General features: G+C 37.9%; 1 protein-coding gene across 3 annotated transcripts in view; it reads left to right on the top strand.

Annotated features, from left to right (window-relative positions):
- Ptchd1 (patched domain containing 1) overlaps nucleotides 1–24,472 on the top strand; it is a 54,463-nt gene extending 29,991 nt beyond the window's left edge. For 2 of the 3 annotated variants that reach the window (XM_029534503.1, XM_021188320.2), the window contains 2 exons: nucleotides 7,316–7,976; nucleotides 19,166–24,472. In XM_029534503.1, coding sequence (XP_029390363.1) covers nucleotides 7,316–7,976; nucleotides 19,166–20,820 — 2,316 coding nt within the window. In that variant the 3' untranslated portion in view covers nucleotides 20,821–24,472. The remainder of the gene's footprint in view (nucleotides 1–7,315; nucleotides 7,977–19,165) is intronic. The other variant, XR_003843050.1, reaches the window with a different exon arrangement.
- Nucleotides 24,473–26,527: the final 2,055 nt, after the last annotated feature.

Genomic DNA, 26,527 nt, shown 5'->3' with positions numbered 1-26,527 from the left:
ATGAACTAACCAGTACCCCCTGAGCTCATGTCTCTAGCTGCATATGTAGCAGAAGATGGCCTAATCGGCCATCATTGGGAAGAGAGGCCCTTGGTCTTGCAAACTTTATATGACCCAGCACAGGGGAATGCCAGGGCCAAGAAGTGGGAGTGGGTGGATAGGGGAGCAGGGGCAGGTGGAGGGTATAGGGAACTTTTAGGATAGCATTTGAAATGTAAATAAAGAAAATATCAAATATTTAAAAAAAGAATTTACTATGTAGAGGAGACTAGCCTCATTGTAATTCACAGAGATCTATCTGACTCTGCCTCCTGAGTGAGTGCTGGAGCTAAAGGCATACACCAGGACATCTAGCAATAGACTTTGAAAAGACATGATGACTTTTATTCTTAGTACTTAGAGGAAGAATCAGGCAGATCTCTGTGAGTTCCAGGCCGGTTAAAGAAATACAATGAGAACCTGTCTCAAAAAAATAGGCAGATAACTGCTGAGTAATAACACCTGAGCTTAAACTCTGGCCTCCACACAAGTACACACACACACACACACACACACACACACACACACACGCACACACACACGCACGCGCGCGCATGCGCACATGCATGTGGACATGTTCATTCAGTCCCCAGATTCCTCCATGTATTTTTTTTTTCACATCTATGTGGTTCATGATCCGGGCACCATTCTGAGAAAAGACAATGTAGTAGTAAACCAAAAATACTGAAGCATGGCAGAGTTTGTATTCCCTTGGGGATAGCAGAATTTAGAAACAAAAAGACAGTGTAATATTACAATTGCTGCTGGAATGAAGTTAAGATAAGGTAATGTTTGTTTGTTTGTTTGTTTGTTTGTTTGTTTTTAACAGAATGTGTTATCAGGGCATATGATTAAAGGGAAGTGAAGGAAATGAGCCCACAGGTCTAGTGGGTTCCAGAAGTTCATTCCAGTGAGAGCCAAGAATTAAGCAGGAGGCATACAGCAAAATAGGAATCTAGAAAAGTCAGCAAGGACAAAGCTCCATGTAGTTCTTCCCAATCAGAACTTGGGGTTTTATTCTGAACATGATAGGAAACCCCTAAGGAAGGTGGCATTTTTTGATAGGTTCAATTTTCTTCATTTTAAATTACCAGAAAAATCAGAAACAGAAGCCACCTGACTCCTAATGCACTATCCTTCTTACTCAGGTCTACATTCTCTAGACCTGAATGCCCTCGGCTTCTTGATTTTACTTCTCTTGAATGATTGGCTGTGATCTTCTTAAATCAAAAAAAAAAAAATTGTCGCTGGTTCTGTGCATTTGACTCCATTGCCATTTGGCCAACCAGGTTCAGCATTCTCCTATTTCTGTGTGTATAGCTCCTGTTCAAGCTATTAAACAAGATTCATTACCCATGAACTTGCTCAGCAAGCATTTAAGCTTGGCCATGAAAGCAAAGTGAGGACGTAAGGGAAAGAGAAATAGTAGCTCTGGTTAGAAAGTTTAACTTCACAGATTTCTAGGAATCTTCAGATATCAGAATATTTTAATTAACTAAGTGAAAGTTTCTCCAAGATTATGGAAATAATTACATTATATTATCTTTCTTATCCAGATCAATGTGAAATCAGGCAAAAGCTGCAACAGTATCCTGCAATTGTTTTTCCCCTTCACCAAGACCATTTTTATTTGGTTTGTTTCTCAAATATCAGCTTCAGTAATTTTACACTGAAAGCAGATCTGTTTTCCCAGCCAAGTCATAGAAGACAAACTTTGCTTATTTGGGAAATTACAAAATGGGCTGGTTCAGGCTGATTTTCAATGCCATCACCTAAGATCTGGGAATTTACCCCTGTGAAATAAGGATCAAAACAGGCATGATGGATTCTTCCAGACCTATATAGTTATTGCAGTATTGATAGAGACAACAAAAATTTGATAACAAACATGCATGATTCCAGGCATGCATGTGTAAAGGGAAATGTGTGACTAGATAGTCACTTGTTTGGCTTCATCCACAGCTTAAATTTGGTGTCCTTTGAAAAATGTAATGTTTCAAAGGCAGAATGATTATTTCTGTTCACTTATTAAAGGATGACTAACTTGCTTTTGGCTGCTCTACAAATGAATCACGGTAACAGTCCCCAACTTTGGACTTCTGGTGTTCTGATGTAATGCATGGCTATTAAAAGAAGAGGAAAGAGAGTGGGTGAGAGTGAGATCATGCAAAGACAGAACGTAATGCAAAGTGAGCTAGTGTAATTTATGAACTGCAGAGACCAGATCTACCCACTTCAAGGTGTTTTTATGTGACTTGGGTAAGGATATCTTACCAGTTGCTACCTGTCTACCTACAACAGTAGAATATAGAACCTAATTAAGACCTAAAATTTGGAGGGATTCAACATAGAAGACATGGGTGAGGATCTGGTATTGGATATTGTTTAATAGCTATAACAGGAACAATACTCATAGAAACATAGAGACATGAAATTTGGAGGCATTCAGTGCATAAGCCATGTAGGGGGGGGGGCAAAAAACAGCCTGTCCCTTGAAAGTATTTCTAAGTGAATTTGATTTAGTATGATGTGGGAGGTAATATTTGAGGGCAAGCAAAACAAACCAACAATTCCTCCTCTTTTATTAAAGTGTGTTCAGCTTTTTCTTCAGTAGCAACAGAAAATAGGGTGGGGACATGGAAAAGAAGGCAGCAGAGAAATGGGATGCTGTGCAAAGTCCCGGGGGTGGGGGAGGTTGTGACTTGAATTGCATCCTGCCAGAAACTAGAGAATACACATCTCCAAATCTTTCCTCATAGTTAAGATGCTGTGTGATTGTTTGAAGATATTCCCAAAGCATGTTAAAGGCACTGTGTGGTCAAGGTCAACATCCTGTCCTCTCCCCTCTCTCCCTTTATAGCATCCCCACAAAAAAAACTAAAGAGATGAAATATATTATTAACTTGTATTGCACGTGTATTTTTCCTATGGTAACCAGCAGTCAAGAGCAGATAGTTCCCTCCTTCTCCATCCCTTCTCTACCCTCCTCTACAAGGTGTCCCTGCTGTCTTCTGAGGAAAATGCAAGTGTGCCAAGGAAAAGTGGAAAGGAAATTAGACACTGGCCTGTGGGGTGACCGGCAGTCCATCCTGGCTTTGTCCCAGGCTCTGGCAGAAGGGGATTAGAAAGGCCAGTGCTTCCTCAGAGTGAAAAATCACTCAGAGAGAAGAATCTTTTAAGTATATCCATTTTCTTTGCCCTGTTTTCTTTCTGCATTTCATCTAGTTTCGGATCTGTTATCACCTTAAAAGGAACGTCAGAGTGTTGGAAATAGTGCCTCAAGTAGCTCTAATAAATCTCAACTTGTCATTTATCATGTTAACTTTCTTTCACCTAGTATCTGATTATACAGTTTACAGATACCATTTATCTTAGAATAATATGACATTACAAATACAATGGTGGATTCTTAAGAATCCACACCAGATCCTCTGCATATATGTTATGGCTATTAGCTTGGTGTTTCATGGGACCCCTGACAGGGGAGCACGTGTGTCTCTGCTCTTTTGCATGCTCTTGGGACTCTTTTCCTCCTATAGGGTTGCCTTGTATTTGTCCAGATAGGAGGGCCTTTGCCTTGTCTTATTGGATTTTGTTTTGTTTGGTTTGGTTATTGTCTCCTGAGAGGCAGGCTCTTTTCTGATGAGGAAGCAGAAAGGGAGTGGGTCTGGGGAGAGGGGACAAGGGTGTGAGCTGAGAGGAGTGGAGAGGAATACTATGGTCAGGACGTATTGTGTGACAGAAGAATCTATGTTCAACAACAATTATAATAACAACAACAATAAAAGAATCAGCCAAGTCAATACCCATTTTATTACTGAAACTATTCTATCTGAAGCCTTGGACATAAAGAAGTAGAATGACATCCCTAGGATCTCCAGAATGCAAGAGAAATGCTAAGTAAGCCTGCAAACCTTTATCTGGAAATTTCAGACACTGTAGGAAAAATAGAAAAAGTGTGAAGTCAGAGGCCACCCCTTTATTATTTGTTCACATTGTCATGTGATATTGATGTCTAAAGATGAGGTTTAACTCCTGCTAAGATTTATAGAGGCTTAGGCTTTACTAGTACAAAGCACTTAGTATTGTTTATTGTTAAAAATCTCATTGTTTTGTACACTGTATTCCATGTTATTTTATATGCATGAATGCATGTATACTAAATTCATGACAATTACCATATTACTGATAACAGTATATTTGATGTGTACTGTTTATGAGTACTTATTGAGTGTGTGTTGGCTTAATGACACCAGTCAGCTGCTTTGTCATTCATTCTGTGTCACCCTACTACTCAGAAACAAGAGTGACACATGCACTACACACTACCCCATCAGAAATGCAAGGCAACTACGTCTCACAGTACCTTTACTGCTGATTTAAGAAATCCTCCATCTCTAACTTCAGTCAGGTTCCTTCCCATTTTCTAAGACTCTCAGCAATTGTTTACTAGGACAATGGTTAATATACTGCCTGACTCCTTCCATGTGTAATCCCAGAGGTCTTAGCAGTAGAACTGCAAAGTTGGCAGATCGCTAAATAGTTTATACCTCCTCAACAAGCAGGGCCTGATCACTGTAGAGAATGGATGGAAAAAGATCCCCCACTGTAATTGGGTTCAGCCCATCTTTAACCCATCTTTAGCCCATCTTTAACACCATCTTTTTTAGTGGTCTTTTTCTCTTTAGGTATTTACTAATCATTCTAAGAGAGATTTTTTTACACTGCTTGTGGGAACAAATAATGCACTAAATATTACATATATACATGCTTTCAATATCACTCCTCTAGTCTATACTGAATCTTTCCTCTAAAGTCTTTACCTTTTGACAAAATTTTCTAATCTTTACATTCTTCTTCATTTTTTTTCTTCTCCAAAATAACCTTTTAAATTTGGAAACTTTTGGTGACTAGGAATGAACCTAATCAAGACTTGCTAGCCTGTGCTAAGACAAGAGTGGACAGAAAGATACTTGCAGAGCTTAAAACCACTGAAAGACGATTTTTTTTTCTGGCAATTAATTCCAAAATGCTAAGACAAAAATTTAGCATATGGTTCAAACTGTAAAAATGGCCTCCTAGGTATATCTGAACAATTATATGTATGTGAAAGAAATGAAAATATTTTAGCTAGACATAACACAGTAACATTTTCTGAACCTAAGGGCTGGTGTTCATGAAGAGATGTAGGGGAAGGGGACACTGGGATTTAGGATGAACAACTCCATCTGTGGGCTAAGTAAAGGACTTTAACAGCTGGTGCTTCTCAGACGTTTTCAGAAAAGCCTACTATCCCACTCAGTCAGACACAGGCATGCACAGCAAAACATCTTAACCAACAACCCATTTAGAACAGATTGAGAGAAGATATAGCAGGACCATGCAGACACTCGTGGGAGAGTTCATTCTTTGTTAGGCAAAGCCATACATACATTTGTTTATTTAACACCCAAACACATGTCTCCTACTAGCCTCATTTTGAAGACCAGCCACATTTACAGAGGTAAGAAAAAGCTACCATAATAATAACTGGCTAAAGAGTTGAGGCAGTTAACTAGTATCTACAGTTACAATTACATCATCTTACTGTTTTAACTATAGATACAGTTAACATGTATCTATAGTTAAAACAGTAAGATGATGTAATTCTAAGATACCAATTAACCCTATTCATAAGCCTCTCATGAACTTTGATATTCTCATTATAAATGGAATTGTTGGGAGGAGGTAAAGCATGATATCCTGGAACATAGTAGAAATTCATTTAAATGTTTTACTCCCTTTAAAAATATACTGCTTGTTTTCTCACTTCAGATATTGGATTCTATAAACACTTATATGTGAATTTTAGCAGCGGAGTAATAAAAGCAGAAATTCAGAAATAGGTTTGCAGGAACCCTCATTGAAGCTCTGGCACCTAGAAATATATATGATAGGAGCTTAAATACACAGGCCCTGTTCAGATTGCTAGGTATAACCTAATTCTTCCTTTTATGATGCATGTGATCTTGGAAAAATGATTTAAGTTCTCTGTATCTCATTTGCCTCCCCCGGAAGATAAGACTAGTGTTCATATGTACTTTGGAATCTGTCTTAAGTTCTAGATCAGCTAATCTGTGCCAATGCCTAGGTCTGTACTGGGCACGGAGGAGTAGGTGTTATCTTCTCATGCACTTTGATGAAAAGTGTAAAGTGTGTTGACACAACTACAATCTGACACTAGTCAAGCTGTATAGAATAATTCTTGACATAGTGGGGTTAGAAACCAGTGTCTTGCACACAGTAGGCAAGTACTCTATCACTGAGCACACTCCAGTCCTTAAAGTGTATAGAAATGGCATTGTGCCCCCTTAGTACAATTTCAATTTTTATCAACTAGAGTATTATCATTTAGTGACTTTCCCATCTAGCCAGACAAAGAGCAGCAGAGAAGACAAAGGCTATTGTCTTAGGGTTCACTATTACTAGGGTAAAACACCATGACTGAAGCAACTTGGGGAGGCAAAGGTTTATTTAACTTATGCTTCAACATCACTGTTCGTCAGGAAGAAGTCAGGATAGTAACTCAAGTAGGGCTGGAATCATGAGGCAGGAGCTGATGCAGAGGCTTTGGAGAGATACTGATTACTGGCTTGCTCCTCGTGGCTTGCTCCTCGTGGCTTGCTCCTCATGGCCTGCTCAGAGTGATTTCTTATAGAACCCTAGACCACCAGCCCAGGGATGGTACCACCTACAATATGCTGGGTACTCCAACATCAATCACTAATTAAGAAAATGCCCTATAGGCCTGCTCACAGTCCCATCTTACTGAGGCATTCTCTCAATTGAGGCCTTCTCCGGTAACCCTCATTTGTGTCAGGCTGACATAAAATTATCCAGCACAGCTCTCAAGGTAAACTCTTTGGCTTTTACAGTAGAGAGTAATTATAGAAGAGTATTAAGCTGTTAGCACCATCAGAATCCCCCAGAAAGTCTATCTAGGTTGTACTACAGAGAACCTGCTTTCTCAGTTTTGGAATGGGGCCTAAGAATTTGTATTTCTCCCAAGCTGTTGGTTTGATGCTGCTAGCCTGGACACCACATACTATGAAAACTACTGATCCAATGTATGTCTTACAGCCCTACTATGCATTTGTGGACTACGTGCAAAACATTTTAAACTCTCTGACTTTCCCTTTCCCCCCAAAAGAATTTTTTTTTCATTTCAAGAGCTAATATTACTTATTAATACCTATTTGTCCATTAAAACTCTAACTGTTGTTTTTCTCCTCCATAGTTGCATACTGCAGTGACCAAGATCCAGGTTCCAAGGCCTGGCTTTAACTATACATTTGCCCACATATGTGTCCTGAATAACGATAAGACTTGCATTGTGGATGACATAGTACATGTCCTGGAAGAGCTAAAGAATGCTCGGGCCACCAATCGGACCAATTTTGCTATCACATATCCGATCACTCACTTAAAAGATGGAAGGGCTGTCTACAATGGGCACCAACTCGGAGGTGTCACTGTGCACAGCAAGGATCGGGTGAAATCTGCAGAGGCCATTCAGCTTACCTACTATCTGCAATCTATCAACAGTCTCAACGACATGGTAGCTGAGAGATGGGAGTCCAGCTTCTGTGACACTGTCAAACTATTCCAGAAATCCAACAGCAAAGTCAAAATATACCCGTACACATCATCATCACTGAGGGAAGATTTCCAGAAGACCAGCCGTGTATCAGAACGCTACCTGGTCACCAGCCTGATCCTGGTAGTCACCATGGCTATTCTGTGCTGCTCTATGCAGGACTGTGTCCGCAGCAAACCCTGGTTAGGCCTACTTGGGTTGGTGACTATAAGCCTAGCTACTCTCACTGCAGCCGGAATCATCAATCTTACTGGTGGAAAATACAACTCCACCTTCCTGGGAGTCCCTTTTGTTATGCTAGGTAAGTACTGCCATTCATTTTTCCTTGGTTTTATTGTTTCCTTGTTTAACTTCTGTTGATAATAGTAGCTAGCTTTCTCAAGAAGACATTTGACAATTTTCTTTCACTACAGTGAGAAGGGGGTGGAGCCATTTATATCAAGTACTGGTCATCACCAAGGATCAACCCAACCTGGTACATATGTCAGAAAGCCAAAGACTTTGGCTCCAGCTGTGTTTCTACATTTAAGAGCTCTGTAGTTTTTGGCAGATATCAATCTTGTCTGTCCCCCAGTGTCTTAGGGTGTATTTTTCTCAAAAGTAGACCTGAGTGGGGAATGTATAGACAAGGAGTTTATTTAGGAGAACTCTAGTAGCACCAGTATGGGGTTGAAAAGGTGAGGTGGGAAGGCAAGCAGCCCAAAGTGTGTTAGGTTACTGCTTTGCATACTGGTAGTGGGTACTACAATTCCCCTGGAGAGTTTTAGAAGGCTGAGTAGATCACTCAGAAAGGTCCTCTGTGAAGGCTGAGGAAGCTGGTTGGTTTATACCAAAGTCCTGTGTGAGATTCACTGAGGGCTGCTCCCCTGCATAGCTAACTCCTCAGCACTTTCCTTCTGTAGCTGTAGAAACTGTAGAAGCTGTAGAAGGTGGCTTTGTGGTGAGGAGCCCTGGGAAGGTTTAGAACTGCACATGGGAGGGCAAGTGGGTTAGGCTACCTTGCTTGCTTTCTCTATTAATGACAAGAGTAGATGAGAGCATCACACCAAAGGCTGTTATAAGTAAACAGAAATTGGAAAGTATCCTGTGAAATATCAGCAGAAAGATATCTCTCTTATGTTAATCTCAGTGGCCAAGTGGCTCTTCTCAAGTTTATAACTAGGGAAGAGCAGCAGTGATTCCTCAAATGAGAAAATGCTCTAAACAAAGTCAGAATATTCATAGCATTAGCTGTTCTCCCTGCCTGCCATTGAAGATGACATGTGGAGTACACTAGGTGGTAAACGTCCTGTGAGCCAAAGATTCAATGAAGTTAGGTTAGCTTTCTATCTCCTTGCCCCCACTTTCTGTCACAACTTCTCATCAATTTCTCTAGCAAAATTAAACTGTCACTTGGAATCAGATACCAATGTTACAAGGCAGTTGTGGGATTGTTCTTATTGTTCACTGGGATATCATCATGATTTATTTTATTAGTATGATTTGTGCCATGTTTTAGATTATCAGTTAAAAAAAAACAGAATTTTCTTTAAAAATCTCAGATGAATTACACAATTTAATGATAAGCAGGGTTTGTGGAGCTACATTCTGCCCTCAATGCTTTGTGACCTGTGGGAATTGAGACCTAGTCAATAAACATATACCAGTTGCTTTTATGGAAAGCAGGGCACTGTGGAGAGACTGAGCACTCTGAGAATGTGCTGCATCCATTTAGTTGTCAGTGTTGAAAACAACGGAGAAGGAAGCTGCTGTACTACTTTCTGCATCCAGTCTGATAAGAAGGCAACACAATCTCTCCCTTTAAACTGACTCCAGAACTCTGTAGGTCAATTGTGGAATCCAAGGCAGTTCCTCAAAGAGTGGGGAAGACAGAGTATTAGTAACTTCCTCGGAGAGTTGAGTCAAAGTTTAAATTAAGATGTGTTGCTCATGATTAGTCACATGCTTGACTGCTTGGATTTTTTTTTAACTTTTCATTTTAAAAATAGTGTTTCTGTTGTTGCTTTTGCAAGCAGAAGATAAACAAGAATAAGAAATTGGTTGAGAACTGAATCGAGATAGATTCTTAAGGTGAGGAAAAAAGCAATGCAAGTTTGGCTTTCTGCCACTCCAACTTATTACCAATGATCACAGAGCATTAGAATATTTAAAGCTTCTCAAAATTAATGATAAATAAGGAACATAAAATTATAGTATTTAAAGCTGGTTAGAATTAATCTTCAAGGAACAATATTCAAACCTGATTTTACTATGTACAATAAACTAAAAATATTCACAACTTCTTGAAACTGATTGTACAAAATAAACCACCTTGTACTTTTAAAGATACTTTAAATGTGCATTCTAAGAAAATATAATGAATATGTATTTTAAAACACCAAAAAAATATGTCAGACAGTGTTGGAACAGGAGGGATGTGAATGATGTTATGGTAGGACAGTGCCATTTGAGAGGAAAGTTTTAAAAGTGAGTCCAGAAATTAAGTAGCTCCACAACTCCCCGGAGACCAAGCATCACTGAACTTTAACTCAGGATTTAATTCAGAAAACAAAACAATAACCACAAAAGTAAACAAACAGGTATTTGCAGTCAAAAAGAACACCAAGTACCCAGTACTCCCAGAATTGTTTGAGATTTATGAGGAATGTTACTTGCATTGGTTTGATCAAGGCTTTTCCTGCTGACAATCAGCATGCAATCTTTCCATACATCGTCAGCCTGCATGGTTCTCACACTACTTGATCACAACATGAATGGAAGCTAAATATTTTAGTGACTGAGGCTCATTTGCAATAAAGACTTTGCATGATGTAATTGGTGTTTAACATGCTCATAAAGCTAACAATGCCTGGATTTAGGATGCTTGTCCTTCTGGAATTCTCAGATAATCCTTAGAGTAGGATTTAAAAATGAAATATAAGCAAGAGCAGATTTATGAATGTATTCAAAGCCATTGTTTAGCTCTGATTATTGATGACTAGTCCTAAAATAGCAGTAAATATTTCAAAAGACCAAGAAGAAATGTGGTGCTAGGAGTTTATGCTACATATCAATTATGTGTCTGATAATTTGTTCATAATATCAAATGCTTATTTAAACTTAACCTAATCATGTTATTTTAAAAACTTTATGATTTAGTTTGTCATATAAAACTATATCAAATCAAGACATAGATAGATAGATAGATAGATAGATAGATAGATAGATAGATAGAGATACATGAAATTTATTTAGAAACATTTTGGTGTTTTTAAATATATAGTCATTATATTTACTTAGAATGCATATTTAAAATATCTTTAAAAGTACAAGGTAGGTTTGGTGGAACTATTAAAGATTCTACTTAATTTTATTTTGTACAATCAATTTCAAGACGTTGTGAATATTTTCAGTTCATTGTACTTAGTAAAATCAGGTTTAAATATTTATAAAATTTATAAAATTTTTATAAAAATATTTATAAAATATTTAATGCAGAAATCTACTTGGTTATTAATAATAACCATAATGTGATAAGTATTATAAATTTCAAATTCAACGTTCTTAGTGTGACCCCAGTAACATAAGGCCAGATCCAGCAAAATGCCAAAATGAGAATTGATTGCAGAGAAAATTTTTAAGGCTACATGTGGTAAGCAGTAAGGTTAACCTGACAAAATTCCGCAAGAGGAAAGTATCTGAATAAACCCTGAGAAGTCATAATGGCATTTGATTTTGTGTTTCTAGCTAAGATGATACATGGTATCTCTGGCAAAAAGAATATATCCTACACAGATGAATCAGCTTGGCAATGATGTAAGCATAAATACCTCATGATTTAGAATGTTTTTCATCAGTGCCTGCATATTAGACACTTTCAATTCTGCCAAAACCTCTATCCAGATGAGTCAGGGTAGTTTATCTAGAGCTGAAATCCTCAAAGGTCTACAGTATTATAAATGTTTATTGTCATTTTTAGTTGCCAGAATTTAGAGAAGAATTTACTTGGCTATATTAATGTCAGGTAGTGAGGTATTAATATTTATAAGCATCTTTTAAATCTATTATAAGATGTCATCTAAAGAATGAGGTTTTGTATCATTGTTGTCTAGTTGAGTATGATTTAAGAAATTGGCATCTGTTTTGTATGTGGAAATTCTCCTTACAGCTGTATTATTTATTTATAAAGCTCTGTTTATCACACATAAGTCAAGAAAGCAAGAGTATGTTGGAGAATATAGAAAGAGCAGAAGGAATGTTTTATTCCTTATGCATGTGGGAAGCTTGTTTCTCATATACATTTCATACACATAAAAGGGATAATTGAAGTGATTATGAAAGAGTTTGGATATCAGTTTCTGTGTGACATTTTAACTTACAAGGGTCACTTTGCCTTTGTTGATGTTCCACAGCACTGGGGATGAAATGAGATGAAAAATACTCTTCAATTTTAAAGAGATCAAATGTCAAGTCCACGGTGCCCTCTTCTGAACTAACCAGTGGAGCACACAGCTGTTATATGACTCACCTAATCAGACCTTGTAGTTTCATAGTCCTTGTGAAAGAAATCTTCCTGTTTACTTAAACTTTACTATATTATTAACTGAGATCAAACTGTAGATAGTTTACTAGAATCTTCTTTGCATTGATCAATATAGCAGCACTAGCATTTCTCTGTATCGCTGCTAAATAAATTCCTCATCAACCTCCTGCTTACCCTATATGTGTATGAAGGTGTAATTTATGGTCATAATATATTATAGACAGCATTAGCTATAGCAGATATCATTTATAGTTTAGAATTACTTCATGTCATATATATTAGAACTAACATTAATATACCTTAACAGTGCATATTTTGAAGGTGAAACAAAGATATAGTTCTCTGTATATATTTAAAAATTACAAGTATGTAAAATATGCCTGAATATGATGTACCATAAATACATGTATAACATATATATGATATATAGCTCCATGTTTCCTGAGAGACTCTGCCAGAGCCTGACCAATACAGATACAGATGCTTGAACCCAACCATTGAACCGAGAATGGGGACCTCAGTAGAAGAGTTAGGGGAGGAACTGAAGGAGCTGAAGAGGTTTGCAACACCATAGGAAAAACAACAGTACCAATCAACCAGACCCCCCAGAGCTCCCAAGGACTAAACCATCAACCAAAGAGTACACACAGAGAGCCCCATGGCTCCAGCTGCATATGTAGCAAAATATTGCCATATCAGGAATCAGTGGGAGGGGAGGCTGTTGGTCCTGTGAAGGCTTGATGCTCCAACTTAGGGGAATGCTAGGGCCATGAGGGGTGAATGGGGGGCACCCTCATAGAAGTAGGGGGAATGGGATAGAAGGTTTGTGGAGGGGAAACCAGGAAGGGGGATAACATTTAAAATGTAAATAAATAAAATAACCAATAGAAAAAATAAATAAATAAAATCAAAAAAGAAAAGATGTTACACAATGGCATTGCATATATTATGGATTATATATATATATATATATATATATATATATATATATATACTAGTTTTACTTATAATATATAAATATTCTAATATACTTATATATAAAACATAAATATCTTTAAATAAAGCTCTATTAGCAAAATAATTTACTGGACGTTCAAATGCAATTGTCTAGCAAAAGAAAACTATTTCTCAGTTTCAAACCCTATGTTGTTATTGGAATATGTATATTATTTAGTAAATGTAAAGCCTATAGTAGAAAGACAAAGACGCATATATCCTTCCCAGATATAAGCATCTGTCTTTACTTAAGTAGAGTACACTTTTACTCTTAACTGTGAGATACAACAGGCTAGGATAAACCAAACATTTCATATTTCAAAGTAAATGTTTATTACTGACAAAGTTTAAATGTAACCCCATTAATGAACTTCTTTCTAAATAATAGACGTTACTTAATCCAGAAATATCTATTCTTGAAATTTCTTTCTTGGTACAAGAAACATCATAAATTTATGCAGATGTTATTGAAGAAAAGCATTTTATAAACACAAGCTATATCATGAAATTTGGCCAAGAGTAAAGTATATTTTAAGTAGAGTTTGTAATCTATGGCATTTTTAGATGAATATACTTGTTTGTTTCCATATATGAAATTCGTTTCAGGTGCATTATAGGTGACTTCACTTTCTCTTGATATTACACATTTTCATACTGAAACTTAAAGATGATCTACCAGTAAGCCATCTTATTATAACTTTCCTCAACAGTTCCTCATGGATCCAAAGCTGAGGACATCCCTGATAGTGGGGAAGGCATTAAAACCTGAAAAAACCTGAGGAGCATCCAAAGGCAGCAGTCAGTTTCCATGCTGTGTCTGTGAGCTTTGGGGAAGATAAGGAAATATAGGACCAAGGAAAACCTAAACACAAAATTCCAGAGGTACAGAGTAGATCAATTCCTATGATTAGTCATTAACACAGAGAGCATGCAAAAACAAATCTCCTAAAAGGTCTCATAAAAAAACCATTAAATAAATTTAAAACATGAGTCACTTTATGAGCAGATTTCTAGAAGCATATCTACTGGTTAGAGTTAACTGTCAACTATTTGCTAGTGAATTCCTGCCATGATAGATTATAAACAACCCTGAAGGCTTTGGCTACACCCCAGAAAGGAGCTTGAGTAAAAGTGAGATTTAATCTGTTGAGTATGCCTGAAAGTCATCCTAAGTGACTGTAGGATTAGGCGGCTGAGTTTCTTCTAACATTAGTGTTATTTATCATCTGTGCTGCTTTTTCTCTTCATTGGTTCTAAACACTGGAAGGTCACTACATATACAGATACCAAAAATAATGTTTGGAAAAGAAGAAGAATTATTAGTTTACATCCTTTAGCATTTTATTTTACTAGAGGACAGATAGTTCCATAGTCCATTGCTAATGAAATTAATAAAGGCAGCTTCCCTTTCCAATACACACACCTGGCACAACTTGTGTGTGTGAGTGCTCAAGAGTTTTACTTTCCTTAGTCCAGGGCTTAACTAAAATCCTGTGCCACCTCAAAGTAATTGCTTATGAATAATTACATTTGGAAGTGTGTGTGTGTGTGTGTGTGTGTGTGTGTGTTTTACTACTCATGGGCTCCTAGTTGTGTAACAGTAGATGTGCAGTATAACAAACAGAAATGTACCTTGAATGTGCTTTGGAAAGAAAAGAAAATGCTTCAAAAGCTTTGTTTTCAAAATGTGATAGAATAAGTTGTACCATTTAATGGTTCCTCTTGGTGAGTCGTTTGATTTCTGCTTTCACTATATGAAATGGGTCCCTGACATCCTCACTATGATACAGTAAAATTCTGAGATTATGACCCGTCACTTCGATTATATGCCATGACTCCCATTACCTCTGCAAACCCCCTGGTCACCAAACTTATGATGTACTACAAACGCCATGCTTAGATAGCATTCTAGTGGTTATCCAAGTGAACTTTGCTGCCAGAGTCTTTGCTATAGAACTCCTACTTCAGAGGCTTAATATCACATGTATTTGTCACACACACACACGCACACACACATACACGCACACGCACACGCACATGCCTACCAGGTGACTTTGAGGTATACTCACAAATTAAATCTCACATCTACCAAAGCTCTTTTCTGGGATATAGCCAAAGCCTTCAGGGTTGTTTATAACCTACCAAGGCATAGAAAGCATGTTGAAGTCTGAAAATGACTTGTGTCAGTAAGTTCTCTCTACCTATCACATGAGTCTTAGAGACTGAAATTGGGTCACCATGCTTGCTGGTAGGCCCCTTCTCCAACTAACTGTCTTTCTAGCTCCAAATAATGATTTAAACTAAATGCAAAGCAAACAACAATACTTTGAAAGTACCTCTTTTTTTAATGAAGAAAATAATATTCAAACCTCAGGAAAAAAAATGTCTTCAGTCTACAGGCAGTACATTAGACTACTCCCTCTAAGATTTGGCCTCCAAGTCCTGCCTGTTGTACTCCAGTCCCTAAGATAAGAGAGCTAAAGAAGTGATATCCACCCTACCCCCCACTCCCCCCCCCACCCTCGGGTGAAGTAGGGCTCTAACTTTCCCAGTTTCTAGAGTAGCAGGAAAAGATAAAGCCAGGGCTGGCTGGCATGGAAACGAAAAGATGTTACTGCGTGCTGAAATGTTCCTAATTACTCTTCAGGCAGCCCCATTTTCTGTCCCAGTTTCCCCCCAATAAGGGAAGCTGCTTTCATACATCATTGTCCCAAAGCAGTTTGCAATTAAAACTATACCTTTAGAGGCCAAAATTGAAGAAAATTCAACAGTAATTCTAGACATAGAAGGAATTTGGGGGTGGGGCGTTTATGGGCTCTTAGAGTGTATTTCTTCTTGAGTCCAAGCCAGGAAACAGGGTTTCCACAATTTATCTATCCTTTAAGATAATAGGAGGCAACCTCTTAAGCATAAACATACAGCTGTAACCTGAGACTAGTGCCAAGCAGGCACTCCAGGCTGCTAACAAATCCCTAAGAGGCACCAATAACTCTCTTGGCATTCATTTCTCCCTTGACTGACTAAGGTGTAGAAGGGAAGGAAGGAGAGGGCCGGGGAGGGAGGGAAAAGGAGGGGATGTTTCCAAGAGTCCCTGAAAACAAAATTCAAATTCTCTTTGGAAATGCCCTTTGAACCAAAAACATGCAAAAAGACTCAGAATTCAATAAAAAAGATCAAACTATATACAATGGGCTTTTAAATGACAGCAACAGAACTGGAGACAAGCTAACAATATTTTTTCATCTTTTCCTGAGTATGATTCTTTTCATACTGGAACCTTATTACCCTTTTGCTCTGTTAATTCAAGTGTTTTTCTCATTCAGCACCTAAGATTATGGAGTCCTATTATATTGTGCAGAAAGTATCAGTGTCAAATAATACCACTATAAAATGTCACATCAATTTTATTTTTAATTTATATTTAAATCTATATTCAATTTTACATTTAATTTTAGCTAAAATCCTACCTTAGGATTAAGTAATTCTGCTGTATGATCTTTATTTTCTTACCATACTTAAATACTCAGTTTTAATGTCTTGTTTTAAATTATTTTTTTCCAAGAAGTAAATACTCTCAAAACTATTTGGACTTTTCATCAACCTCTTCAATTGCATTTACTTCCAAAGTTTTATTGTTCTTCATGTTCCCAGATTAAATGGTCAGTATTATTTCCCAAGGGCACTGATGTTTTAGAGGTATTAGTCTTCTTACTCATCGACAAAGATTAGTTTACTTTAAATCAAAGGTTGGTCTGTCCATCCAGAGAAAATTGGAAACAGACTTAATAACTAGTTTTTCCTCTTGAGACTGGGCACTGTTAACTGCCTAAAACATAATTAACTGCAGAATACCAGTCAACAAATACACTTTTTACTTCATACTGGGGAATTTAGGTGCTCCAGTTTAATGGAGGCCATGGTACTAGTAATCAAATCTACAGTCTTGGTCTGACCTCTAAAAGTAGCTGTAAAATGATGTCTAATAAATTAAGATGAATGACAAATCCCTCTGAGGAAACCGGCCTGTATTATTACTTTTTAATGGGTAGTCAGGTATGAGCTCAGGGCAAGAAGGATACAAGTACCAGCCTGGCTACAAGGTCAGACATATGCCCAGTTATTTTGCATAGAAGATAATGGTGACTCACTCCACTAACATTATATGTGACTAAATATTTTAAATTGCTTTTTGTTTTCAAAACAAGACTATCATACCAGAGTACAGTATTATCCTCAATAATGGGACTGGATTTTCAAAGATGTAGAAGCAGACAATTAGATCTTCTAATCGCAATGCCAACTCAAGACAGGTTATCAAAAGCCACAATGGGTCATTTTGATGGGATTTTCAATGGTAAAGGAGCTTGGGGATGTGCAGCAAGGAAGTGTCTCATTTCAACAGAAGGCACGCTCAAATTTCCAAGAAGTGGAATGCAGTTACAACTTGGGCAGCCACTGTACTATGTTACCCCAATGTTGTTGGAATATTAAACAGGGTGCCAAGAGTCCTAAGCAGTTAAGAAAAGTTCCTAGCTTGGTCTTCTCCCACAGTAGCCACTGATAAATAGTATCAAGAAGTTGGCAGAGTCACTGTATACTTGATATGTTATCTGTAAAGAACTAGGCCTGGTGAAATACATTTCTAAAGACAAATGCAAGCCATAAACCTTGAATCTGATTGTCATTTTCAGCAATAGCAATGAGGGTTCACATCAATCTTGTTTGTCGGTTCTATATTTTTCTTCTTGTTTTATTATACACTCAAACTTGTTCCTACTTATTTTGATTTCCTGTCAGAATTATTGCTTCAAGCCCTTATGTTTAGTGAAGAAAAGAGAGGCTTTGATTTAGTTTTCTATTAATACTCAAACTAAATATAGTGTCTCTTTATCACTGAAACCCTCTGTTTGACCAATTTTGTTGTTGTTGTATATAGGATTTAATTTTTTACTTTACATCCTGATGGCAGCCTCCTCCCTCTTCTCCTCTAAATCTCACCTCACATATCCTTCTCCCCATCCTCTCTCCCCTTTTCCTGAAATAAGGAGAATCTACCCATGGGTACCAACATGCCCTGGCACACATTAAGTCACAGCAGGACTAAGTGCATCCTCTCTCACTGAGACCAGACAAGGAAGCCCCTGGGAAGGGTGCTGACACTCAATTTTTGACAATGAAGCCAAAATCATACAATGGAAAAAACAATAAAGCATCTTCAACAATGGTACAGGTATACTTGATCAATATTAACAGACAGCATCAATATTGATTGAGAATACTCTACCCATTACTTTCCTCTGTGCTGACCTGTGGGAATATAAAACAAAGTGATCAGTATCTTCAATATTCGCTAGAGCCAAATTGTATCAACAACCCTAAGCTATTGATGTTTATATTTTCTAAAGGGCATAGGCCCAGATCTACTCAAATTTCTGCTCTCAAAAGTTCACTCAACTTTCTCAAGCTGTAGGGACTGTGAAGATCCATGCCCCTCTATCTATTCTCGAATAGACTATCCGTGAACACTTATAAACAATACATGGTAATGCTAGGGCCAGGAAGCGGGAGTGGGTGGGTTGGGGAGCAGGGCTGGGGGGTGGTTATAAGGGACTTTCGGGGTAGCATTGGAATTGTAAATGAAGAAAACATGTAATAAAAATTGTTTAAATAAAAAAAAAAAAGATCAGCCGGGCGTGGTGGCACATGCTTTTAATCCCAGCACTCAGGAGGCAGAGGCAGGCAGATTTCTAAGTTTGAGGCCAGCCTGGTCTACAAAGTGAGTTCCAGGACAGCCAGGGCTATACAGAGAAACCCTATCTTGAAAAAACAAACAAATAAAAAAAAAAGTTCCATTTGGTATCAAATTGATACCCCTCATTATAAAGATTAGGTCCTTAAAACTTTTACTCTTGTTTTTTGTTTTTGTTTTTGTTTTTTGTTTTGTTTTTGTTTTGTTCTTTCTGCCTTTCCAGGTCATGGACTATACGGGACTTTTGAAATGTTATCCTCGTGGAGGAAAACTAGAGAGGACCAACATGTTAAAGAGCGAACTGCAGAAGTCTATGCAGACTCCATGCTCTCCTTCTCTCTCACCACTGCCATGTACTTGGTCACCTTTGGCATAGGGGCCAGCCCTTTCACGAACATTGAGGCAGCCAGGATTTTCTGCTGCAACTCCTGTATTGCAATTCTCTTCAACTACCTCTATGTACTCTCATTTTATGGTTCCAGCCTTGTGTTCACTGGCTACATAGAAAACAATTACCAGCATAGTATATTCTGTAGAAAAGTTCCAAAACCTGAGGTATTACAGGAGAAGCCAGCATGGTATAGGTTTCTTCTGACAGCTAGATTCAGTGAGGAAACTGCTGAAGGTGAGGAAGCAAACACTTATGAAAGTCACTTATTGGTATGTTTCCTCAAACGCTATTACTGTGACTGGATAACCAACACCTATGTCAAGCCTTTTGTAGTCCTCTTTTACCTTATTTATATTTCCTTTGCCTTAATGGGCTATCTGCAGGTCAGTGAAGGGTCAGACCTTAGTAACATCGTAGCAACTGCAACACAAACCATTGAGTACACTACTGCCCACCAAAAGTACTTTAACAACTACAGTCCTGTTATTGGGTTTTACATATATGAGTCCATAGAATATTGGAACTCTAGTGTCCAAGAAGATGTTCTAGAGTACACTAAGGGTTTTGTGCGGATATCCTGGTTTGAAAGCTATTTAAATTATCTTCGGAAACTCAATGTGTCCACTGACTTGCCTAAGAAAAATTTCACAGACATGTTGAGGAATTCCTTCCTGAAAGCTCCTCAATTTTCACATTTTCAAGAGGACATCATCTTCTCTAAAAAGTACAATGATGAAGTTGATGTAGTGGCCTCTAGAATGTTTTTGGTGGCCAAGACTATGGAAACAAACAGAGAAGAACTTTATGATCTCTTGGAGACTCTGAGGAGGCTTTCAGTCACCTCCAAGGTGAAGTTCATTGTCTTTAATCCGTCTTTTGTGTACATGGATCGATATGCCTCCTCTCTGGGAGCCCCCCTGCACAACTCCTGCATCAGTGCTTTGTTCCTGCTCTTCTTCTCGGCATTCCTGGTAGCAGATTCGCTGATCAACGTCTGGATCACTCTCACGGTTGTGTCTGTGGAGTTTGGAGTGATAGGCTTCATGACATTATGGAAAGTCGAACTGGATTGCATTTCTGTGCTATGCTTAATTTATGGAATTAACTACACAATTGACAACTGTGCTCCACTGTTATCCACATTTGTTCTAGGCAAGGATTTTACAAGAACTAAATGGGTTAAAAATGCCCTGGAAGTGCATGGGGTAGCTATTTTACAGAGTTACCTCTGTTATATTGTTGGTCTATTTCCTCTTGCAGCTGTGCCTTCAAATCTGACCTGTACACTGTTCAGGTGCTTGTTTTTAATAGCATTTGTCACCTTCTTTCACTGCTTTGCCATTTTACCTGTGATACTTACTTTCCTGCCACCCTCTAAGAAAAAAAGGAAAGAGAAGAAAAATCCCGAAAACCGGGAGGAAATTGAGTGTGTAGAAATGGTAGATATTGATAGTACTCGAGTGGTTGACCAAATTACCACAGTGTGATAGTGTCTGCTTCATATATTTTCACCCTAGGTCTTACCAAGAACAAAAAGCTTATGTTGCTGAAACAAATAAAGTCAAAGTTGTTCTGTTAAAAAAAAAAAAAGATAAGAAACAGACATGGGAAAAAAGTAAAAGGTGAGGATAATAGGTGTGACATCTTTAAAATTATTAAAGCAGAAGGTTTTCTATGATAATTTACTTACACACACACACAAACAAACAAACAAACACACAAACATGACACGTAGTATTTTAAGAAAGATCAAACAAAGGAATGCTTACTAATAAGCATGATCCTATTTTACCTACACTGCACAAGTTACTGGTATTGTAATAAGATGCAACTGATTGTAAGGTCAGCTGTTATGACAAATACAGGTTTAAGCATTGTTCAAACAACAAGGTTTTCTAAACTTCTATAGAGAAATAACTCTACTTAGGTTCTGTCGTTTGAGGTCTTCGTTGTTTCATCTAGCACCTCAACACTCAAGGAGATTCTGCGAAAGTTCTGATCAGCAAGAGGAAGCCAGAACTTCTGAAGCAGATGTGGTAGACTGAATTTCATCCACAAATTGAAATTGAGTGTCACCCCCAAATTCTCTTAGGTGAGCCAAGTTTATTTTTTCTTGAATGAACTTGTCATATTCCTCCACTGATGCGCATTTTAACACCTGTGTGGTTTAGTTAATGCACCCAGAAATCCATGACAGCTCCAGCATTACAGAATTGGGGCAATTCTATTTCAGAATATCTTGTTACCTGTCATGAAAGGGGTATACTTTACTCGTTACAGCTCTTGGCAGGCACCTCTGAGGGTGCAAAGCCACAGAGTCAAGCCGAAATATTGGCATCTTGGAAGAAAAGCAGGTGTCTATTTGAACACACAGAGTATTTCTTTATTACCAAAAAAGAAAAGCCAGCTGGTACAGATGTTTGTGGTTTGGCCCTACATGCACTTTTGCATGAATGCCCAGAAACAATATCTGCCCCAAAATAACATCTGCCCACATATATGAGGAAAAGAAAATAAACACTAAAATGCTTATTGGCCAACAAGTGCCAGAATGTTTTGGCTATGTGATGACTTCTACTTGACTTAGTGGAGAAAAGGAAAATCTTTGATAAGACTAAGGCTTGGCAATGAAAATCTTTATAAAAGTGCTTGGAGATAAAGGGCTCAAAGGAAAATAGGTGGAATTTCCTGGATAGGAATAATCACCAGTACAAACCAATCCATAACAGCAGCCAAACTTCCCTGCTAAACTGGCTGCACTGCCCCTCCCCTAAAATGCCTTTTTGCTATCTCTCTACTTCATTATAAGGCTCTCTGTACATTAACATGCCCAGATATTTATATAGTTGAACAGTTGTATCTACAAGGGCAATTATTCATCAACCTAAACAATGACACTTTGATCTGAAGGAGGGTATGTATGCTGCCCTCAGACCCCTGTATTTCTTTAAATCCATAAAAATTAAGCCAAACCCTGGGTTACATTTGAGGCAAACAGCTACAATGTCTTTCCTTTTTAAAGATGTAGCTTCTTTAGTCACCTATAGTGGTAAGAATTTCCAAAAGGCATATTACCTTTCACGACTTTAGTACTACTTCCTCATTCTGCACAATGGGTGAAGCAGGCCTTGAAGAATGAAATAACTGACCCAGGTTTCACTATTATAGGAGTTCCATCATTTCAACGTGCTGAAGACACAGCAGGACAATTGTATATTTTCCTGTAGGTAGCTACTACCCCTTAAAATTCATACATAAGGTGGGAACATAAGGCTTCATTGGCTGTGGAACAAACATGTCTTTAATGTCTGGAATAAAAATACTTTGGATTAAGGTTGGCTATTATCCTTCTAAACAGCAAAAATGCCCAAATGATTGTGATGTAATCACAGCAAGTGATAATCTGTGCTTTTGCTCTCATGTGCTTTTGTCCAAAAAGTTCTAACAGATATGCTACTTTCTCAGTCTCCCCTGCAGACACACTAAGCAGTCATACTAATGTGTTTGTTCACTGAACAAGAAGAGGAGGAGTTTTAAATCTAAAGACAAGTATATTCTTCAAAAAATGGCAAGTTTGCATACTAGATGTTCAATCAGTTCTCTCTCTTATGGTCCTGCAACCAGGCTATTATTTATAAAAGACAACTGAAGGAGGGATTGGTTTTATTCTTAAATTATATGCTGCTAAACTGTTTTCTGAAGAGTGTGTTCTAAATCTGCCATTGATTTAGCGTCAGCCATGTGAAACATCTCAGCTTAGTGAATTCACAAAACTGACCCAACACATGCACCAATTAAATGGATTTTGTTGAGAATGTAATCATCAATTTGGTCAACCAGAATGACTTACTGTGGAACTTTGTTTTATGACACATAGTAGTTTTCCAACTTGATTGAGTCTCTGTGTATCTTCAGATGTTGTATTTTTAAATGGAGGGCATTTTCAAACTTGTCGCATTCTCCAAACTTGTCACCTTCTCTTTTCAGCACTTGAAACTAAGGTTTATGAAATTCTGACTGTAAAATGAATTTTTCTATTGGAGGACTGCATGCCAAAAGTTATTTATTGTTGAGCAATTATTATGTATTTGTTCATATTTATAATTGATTATTAATCGTGATCTGACAGCACCAGTCTAACTTTACCATGGAGATGACACTGTAGAAATAGCTCAAAAAATTTTAAGTCTTCATAAAATTTTGCTTTTTAAATTGCAAAAAGGGAAGGAATGATCTCAGCAAATTGATTTTTTTCTTTTAATTAATTCCAACCAAGTCATTAATGTTCACTTTACCAAAGAAACTTATTTGGTTGGTTTTAAGTTAGTGTTTGGTGTCCATTTACCAAAGAAAATGTTCCATCATCAAAATATTTTTCCTGGTCAACTAAACTACTGTGATGCTTGGGCCTTCCAAAGGAAGATAAGAAAAGCCAAGGTAAGAGGAATAATATTCTCTCCTGTGGTAGAATCCAGCAGAAGATGAAAATTCACAAGGGAATTGGTGTTTACAAAAAAAGAAAATGATAATGGGAATTGGATGTTGTTATTCTGACATGCAGTAATGTTCCAACAAGTACCATGAGGGATACACAGGCTAAAAGTACATTTTGTTCCAGAGAAAATGTAAAACAAACCTTCACGAAAATCTCTATCCATTGTTCCTGATAATAACTCGTGTGTGTGTTTGTGTGTTTGTTTTGGGCTAGGTTCATTTTTGCTTGTTTGATTAATGGGTTTCATTTTTACTGGGGAAGGGGTTGTCTTCATTTTGCTTTTATTTAGTTTGTGGGTTTTGTTCATGTGGCTTCTGCTTCTGCTCTCACTCTCACCTCTATATTTTCAGTCAGAAGTGAAATAATTAGAGGTCTCCTCCATGGCCGCTGTTATTCATGCAATCTATTGCTCTAAAAAAGACCCTTGAGAAACTGTTTATTTTAAATAACCACTGCCCAATTGTCTGTGGCATTCTAAGACTATGACACTACCTTCCTCCAACCCCAGCAACAGACCTTGGCTGTGTCCCTCATGAGAACAGGTCGAATGGAGAGCCGCCTTCGGGGTGTGGTATGGTATGAGGCAAAGCCTCTTCAACACAAATGGTACCCTCTTCATAATGGCTTTATTCCTTTGGATCCTATTAAAGATTCCCTGCAGCTTGTACCAGTGTTTGACCTCTGTGTATCTCTGTTTCTTCATCTGTACAGTGGGGATAAAAAAAAAAAACAGTAAATATCTTTAAATTCAGCCAATTTTGAGTGCCTAATATTACCCATTCATTATTCTAAAGACTGGGAGCACACACAAAAACACATCAGAGAGAGCATGATTTTTCCTTGGAAACTTAAGTTCGAGTGATGCTGTGGGTTGGCTGGGAGAATTTAGATGGTATTTGGGAAACGTTTGGGCCAAGAAAGAGAGATCTCAAGACATTATTATCTTTAATTTGACAACTTTACCCTATAGAAGTAGGGCTCAGGATATAAACTTAAAAAGTATATATAATCTTCAGATGAGCTCTATATAAAAATGCAATGGATTACCACAGAAGGCTAATAATTCTTGATTTTATGAGATCACACTAAAAGTAGTCCAGATTACCATGTGGTGGGACAAGTATAAAGAAGATACAAACCTGGATGCTGGGGTTGGACTACAAACCTTAAAATGGGATATAGATATTTGGTGGGAATCTGGAGAGCATCACCCCTTCCTGTTTATTTCTGGTTTGTCTGATGACATTTGAACATTCCTTTGGGAAGATTTGCTTTTAAGTTTGTAGTAAATAAAAAGCACCGGGTGTTAGAAAATAAAGTTCCTATTCTTTTACAAGCATGTGAAATTCAAAAGAAAATATTATATTGGTACTACAGTTGCCAAAAATAACCAAAAAAAAAAACCTGATAATGCTAGGGCCAACACATGGCACAGTCCCTCCCTGTGGAGGCTACAACTGTTTATTTTTGTTCCATGCCAGTCCAGGAGAAAACAAAGAGGGAAGCATATGAACTAGAATAAGCTCACCTGAACAGGCAGCATCAATATGTTCTCCGTAGCCTGCCTCTCATGTGCCCTGTCCCTTTGCCCAGATGATCTATTTGAAGTCCTCTTTGATATCTTGTGAATATGCCATGCAAGGAAAAGGAAATGAGATGCCAGAGAGCTGTAGCCTCCACATAGAGTTTTGAGTTAGAATAAAATTAGCACCACAAGGCTTCCAAGAAGCCTGCTTGATAGAGAACAGAGGTTTCTTTTCAAAATACAAAGAAAGCCTATATACATGAAAAAATGGAAACATAAAGAAGTAATTCACAGATTTGGAATAGTTGAAAGCTGATACTGGACTATAATTGAAATATAGTTTCTAGCTTCAGTTTATTTTCCATTCTGCCACTTTACTGCCAAATACCAGGTATCTAAATAATTGGTTCTCAACACAAGGACCACAAATGAGGGAGGGGGGAAGAACTCTTGACTTCCCTAAAATTAAATTACATGCATAAAAACGTGTATATTCACTATGTACATTTTACTAAAGAAGGAATTGCCATCAGATTCTAAGAGTTCTCCGTGACACACTGCACTGTCCTAAAGTGATAAAGACCTCAGTGGGAGTGTGAGGCCGGTGTCCTCATTTTGGTGAATGGCCGGTCAAGAACTTCTCAATCCCTGAGACCTCTGGGGGTATTGGTTGGTTCATATTGTTGTTCCTCCTATGGGGTTACAAACCACTTCAGCTCCTTGGGTTCTTTCTCTAGCTCCTCCATTGGGGACCCTGTGCTCAGTCCAATGGATAGCTGTGAGCATCTGCCTCTGTATTTGTCAGGCACTGACAGAACCTCTCAGAAGACAGCTAGATCAATCTCCTATCAGCAATCACTTGTTGGCATCCACATTAGTGTCTAGGTTTGGTGACAGGATATGGGATCCAGCAGCATATGTGGCAGAGGATGGCCTTGTTGGACATCAATTGGAGGAAAGGCCCTTGGTCCTGTGAAGGCACAATGCCCCAGTGTAGGCAAATGCCAGGACAGGGAAGTGGGAGTGGGTGGGTTGGTGAACAGGGGCAGGGGGGATGGGATAGGTGGTTTTCAGAAGGGAAATAAGGAAAGGAGACAACATTTGAAATGTAAATAAAGAAAATAGCTAGTAAAAATAATCAAAACATTAAAAAGAAAGAACTTCTCAATCATCT

This window comes from Mus pahari, chromosome X (assembly GCF_900095145.1).
Source record: "Mus pahari chromosome X, PAHARI_EIJ_v1.1, whole genome shotgun sequence".
NCBI lineage: Eukaryota > Metazoa > Chordata > Mammalia > Rodentia > Muridae > Mus > Mus pahari.
This window is presented reverse-complemented; position numbering and strand designations above follow the sequence as displayed.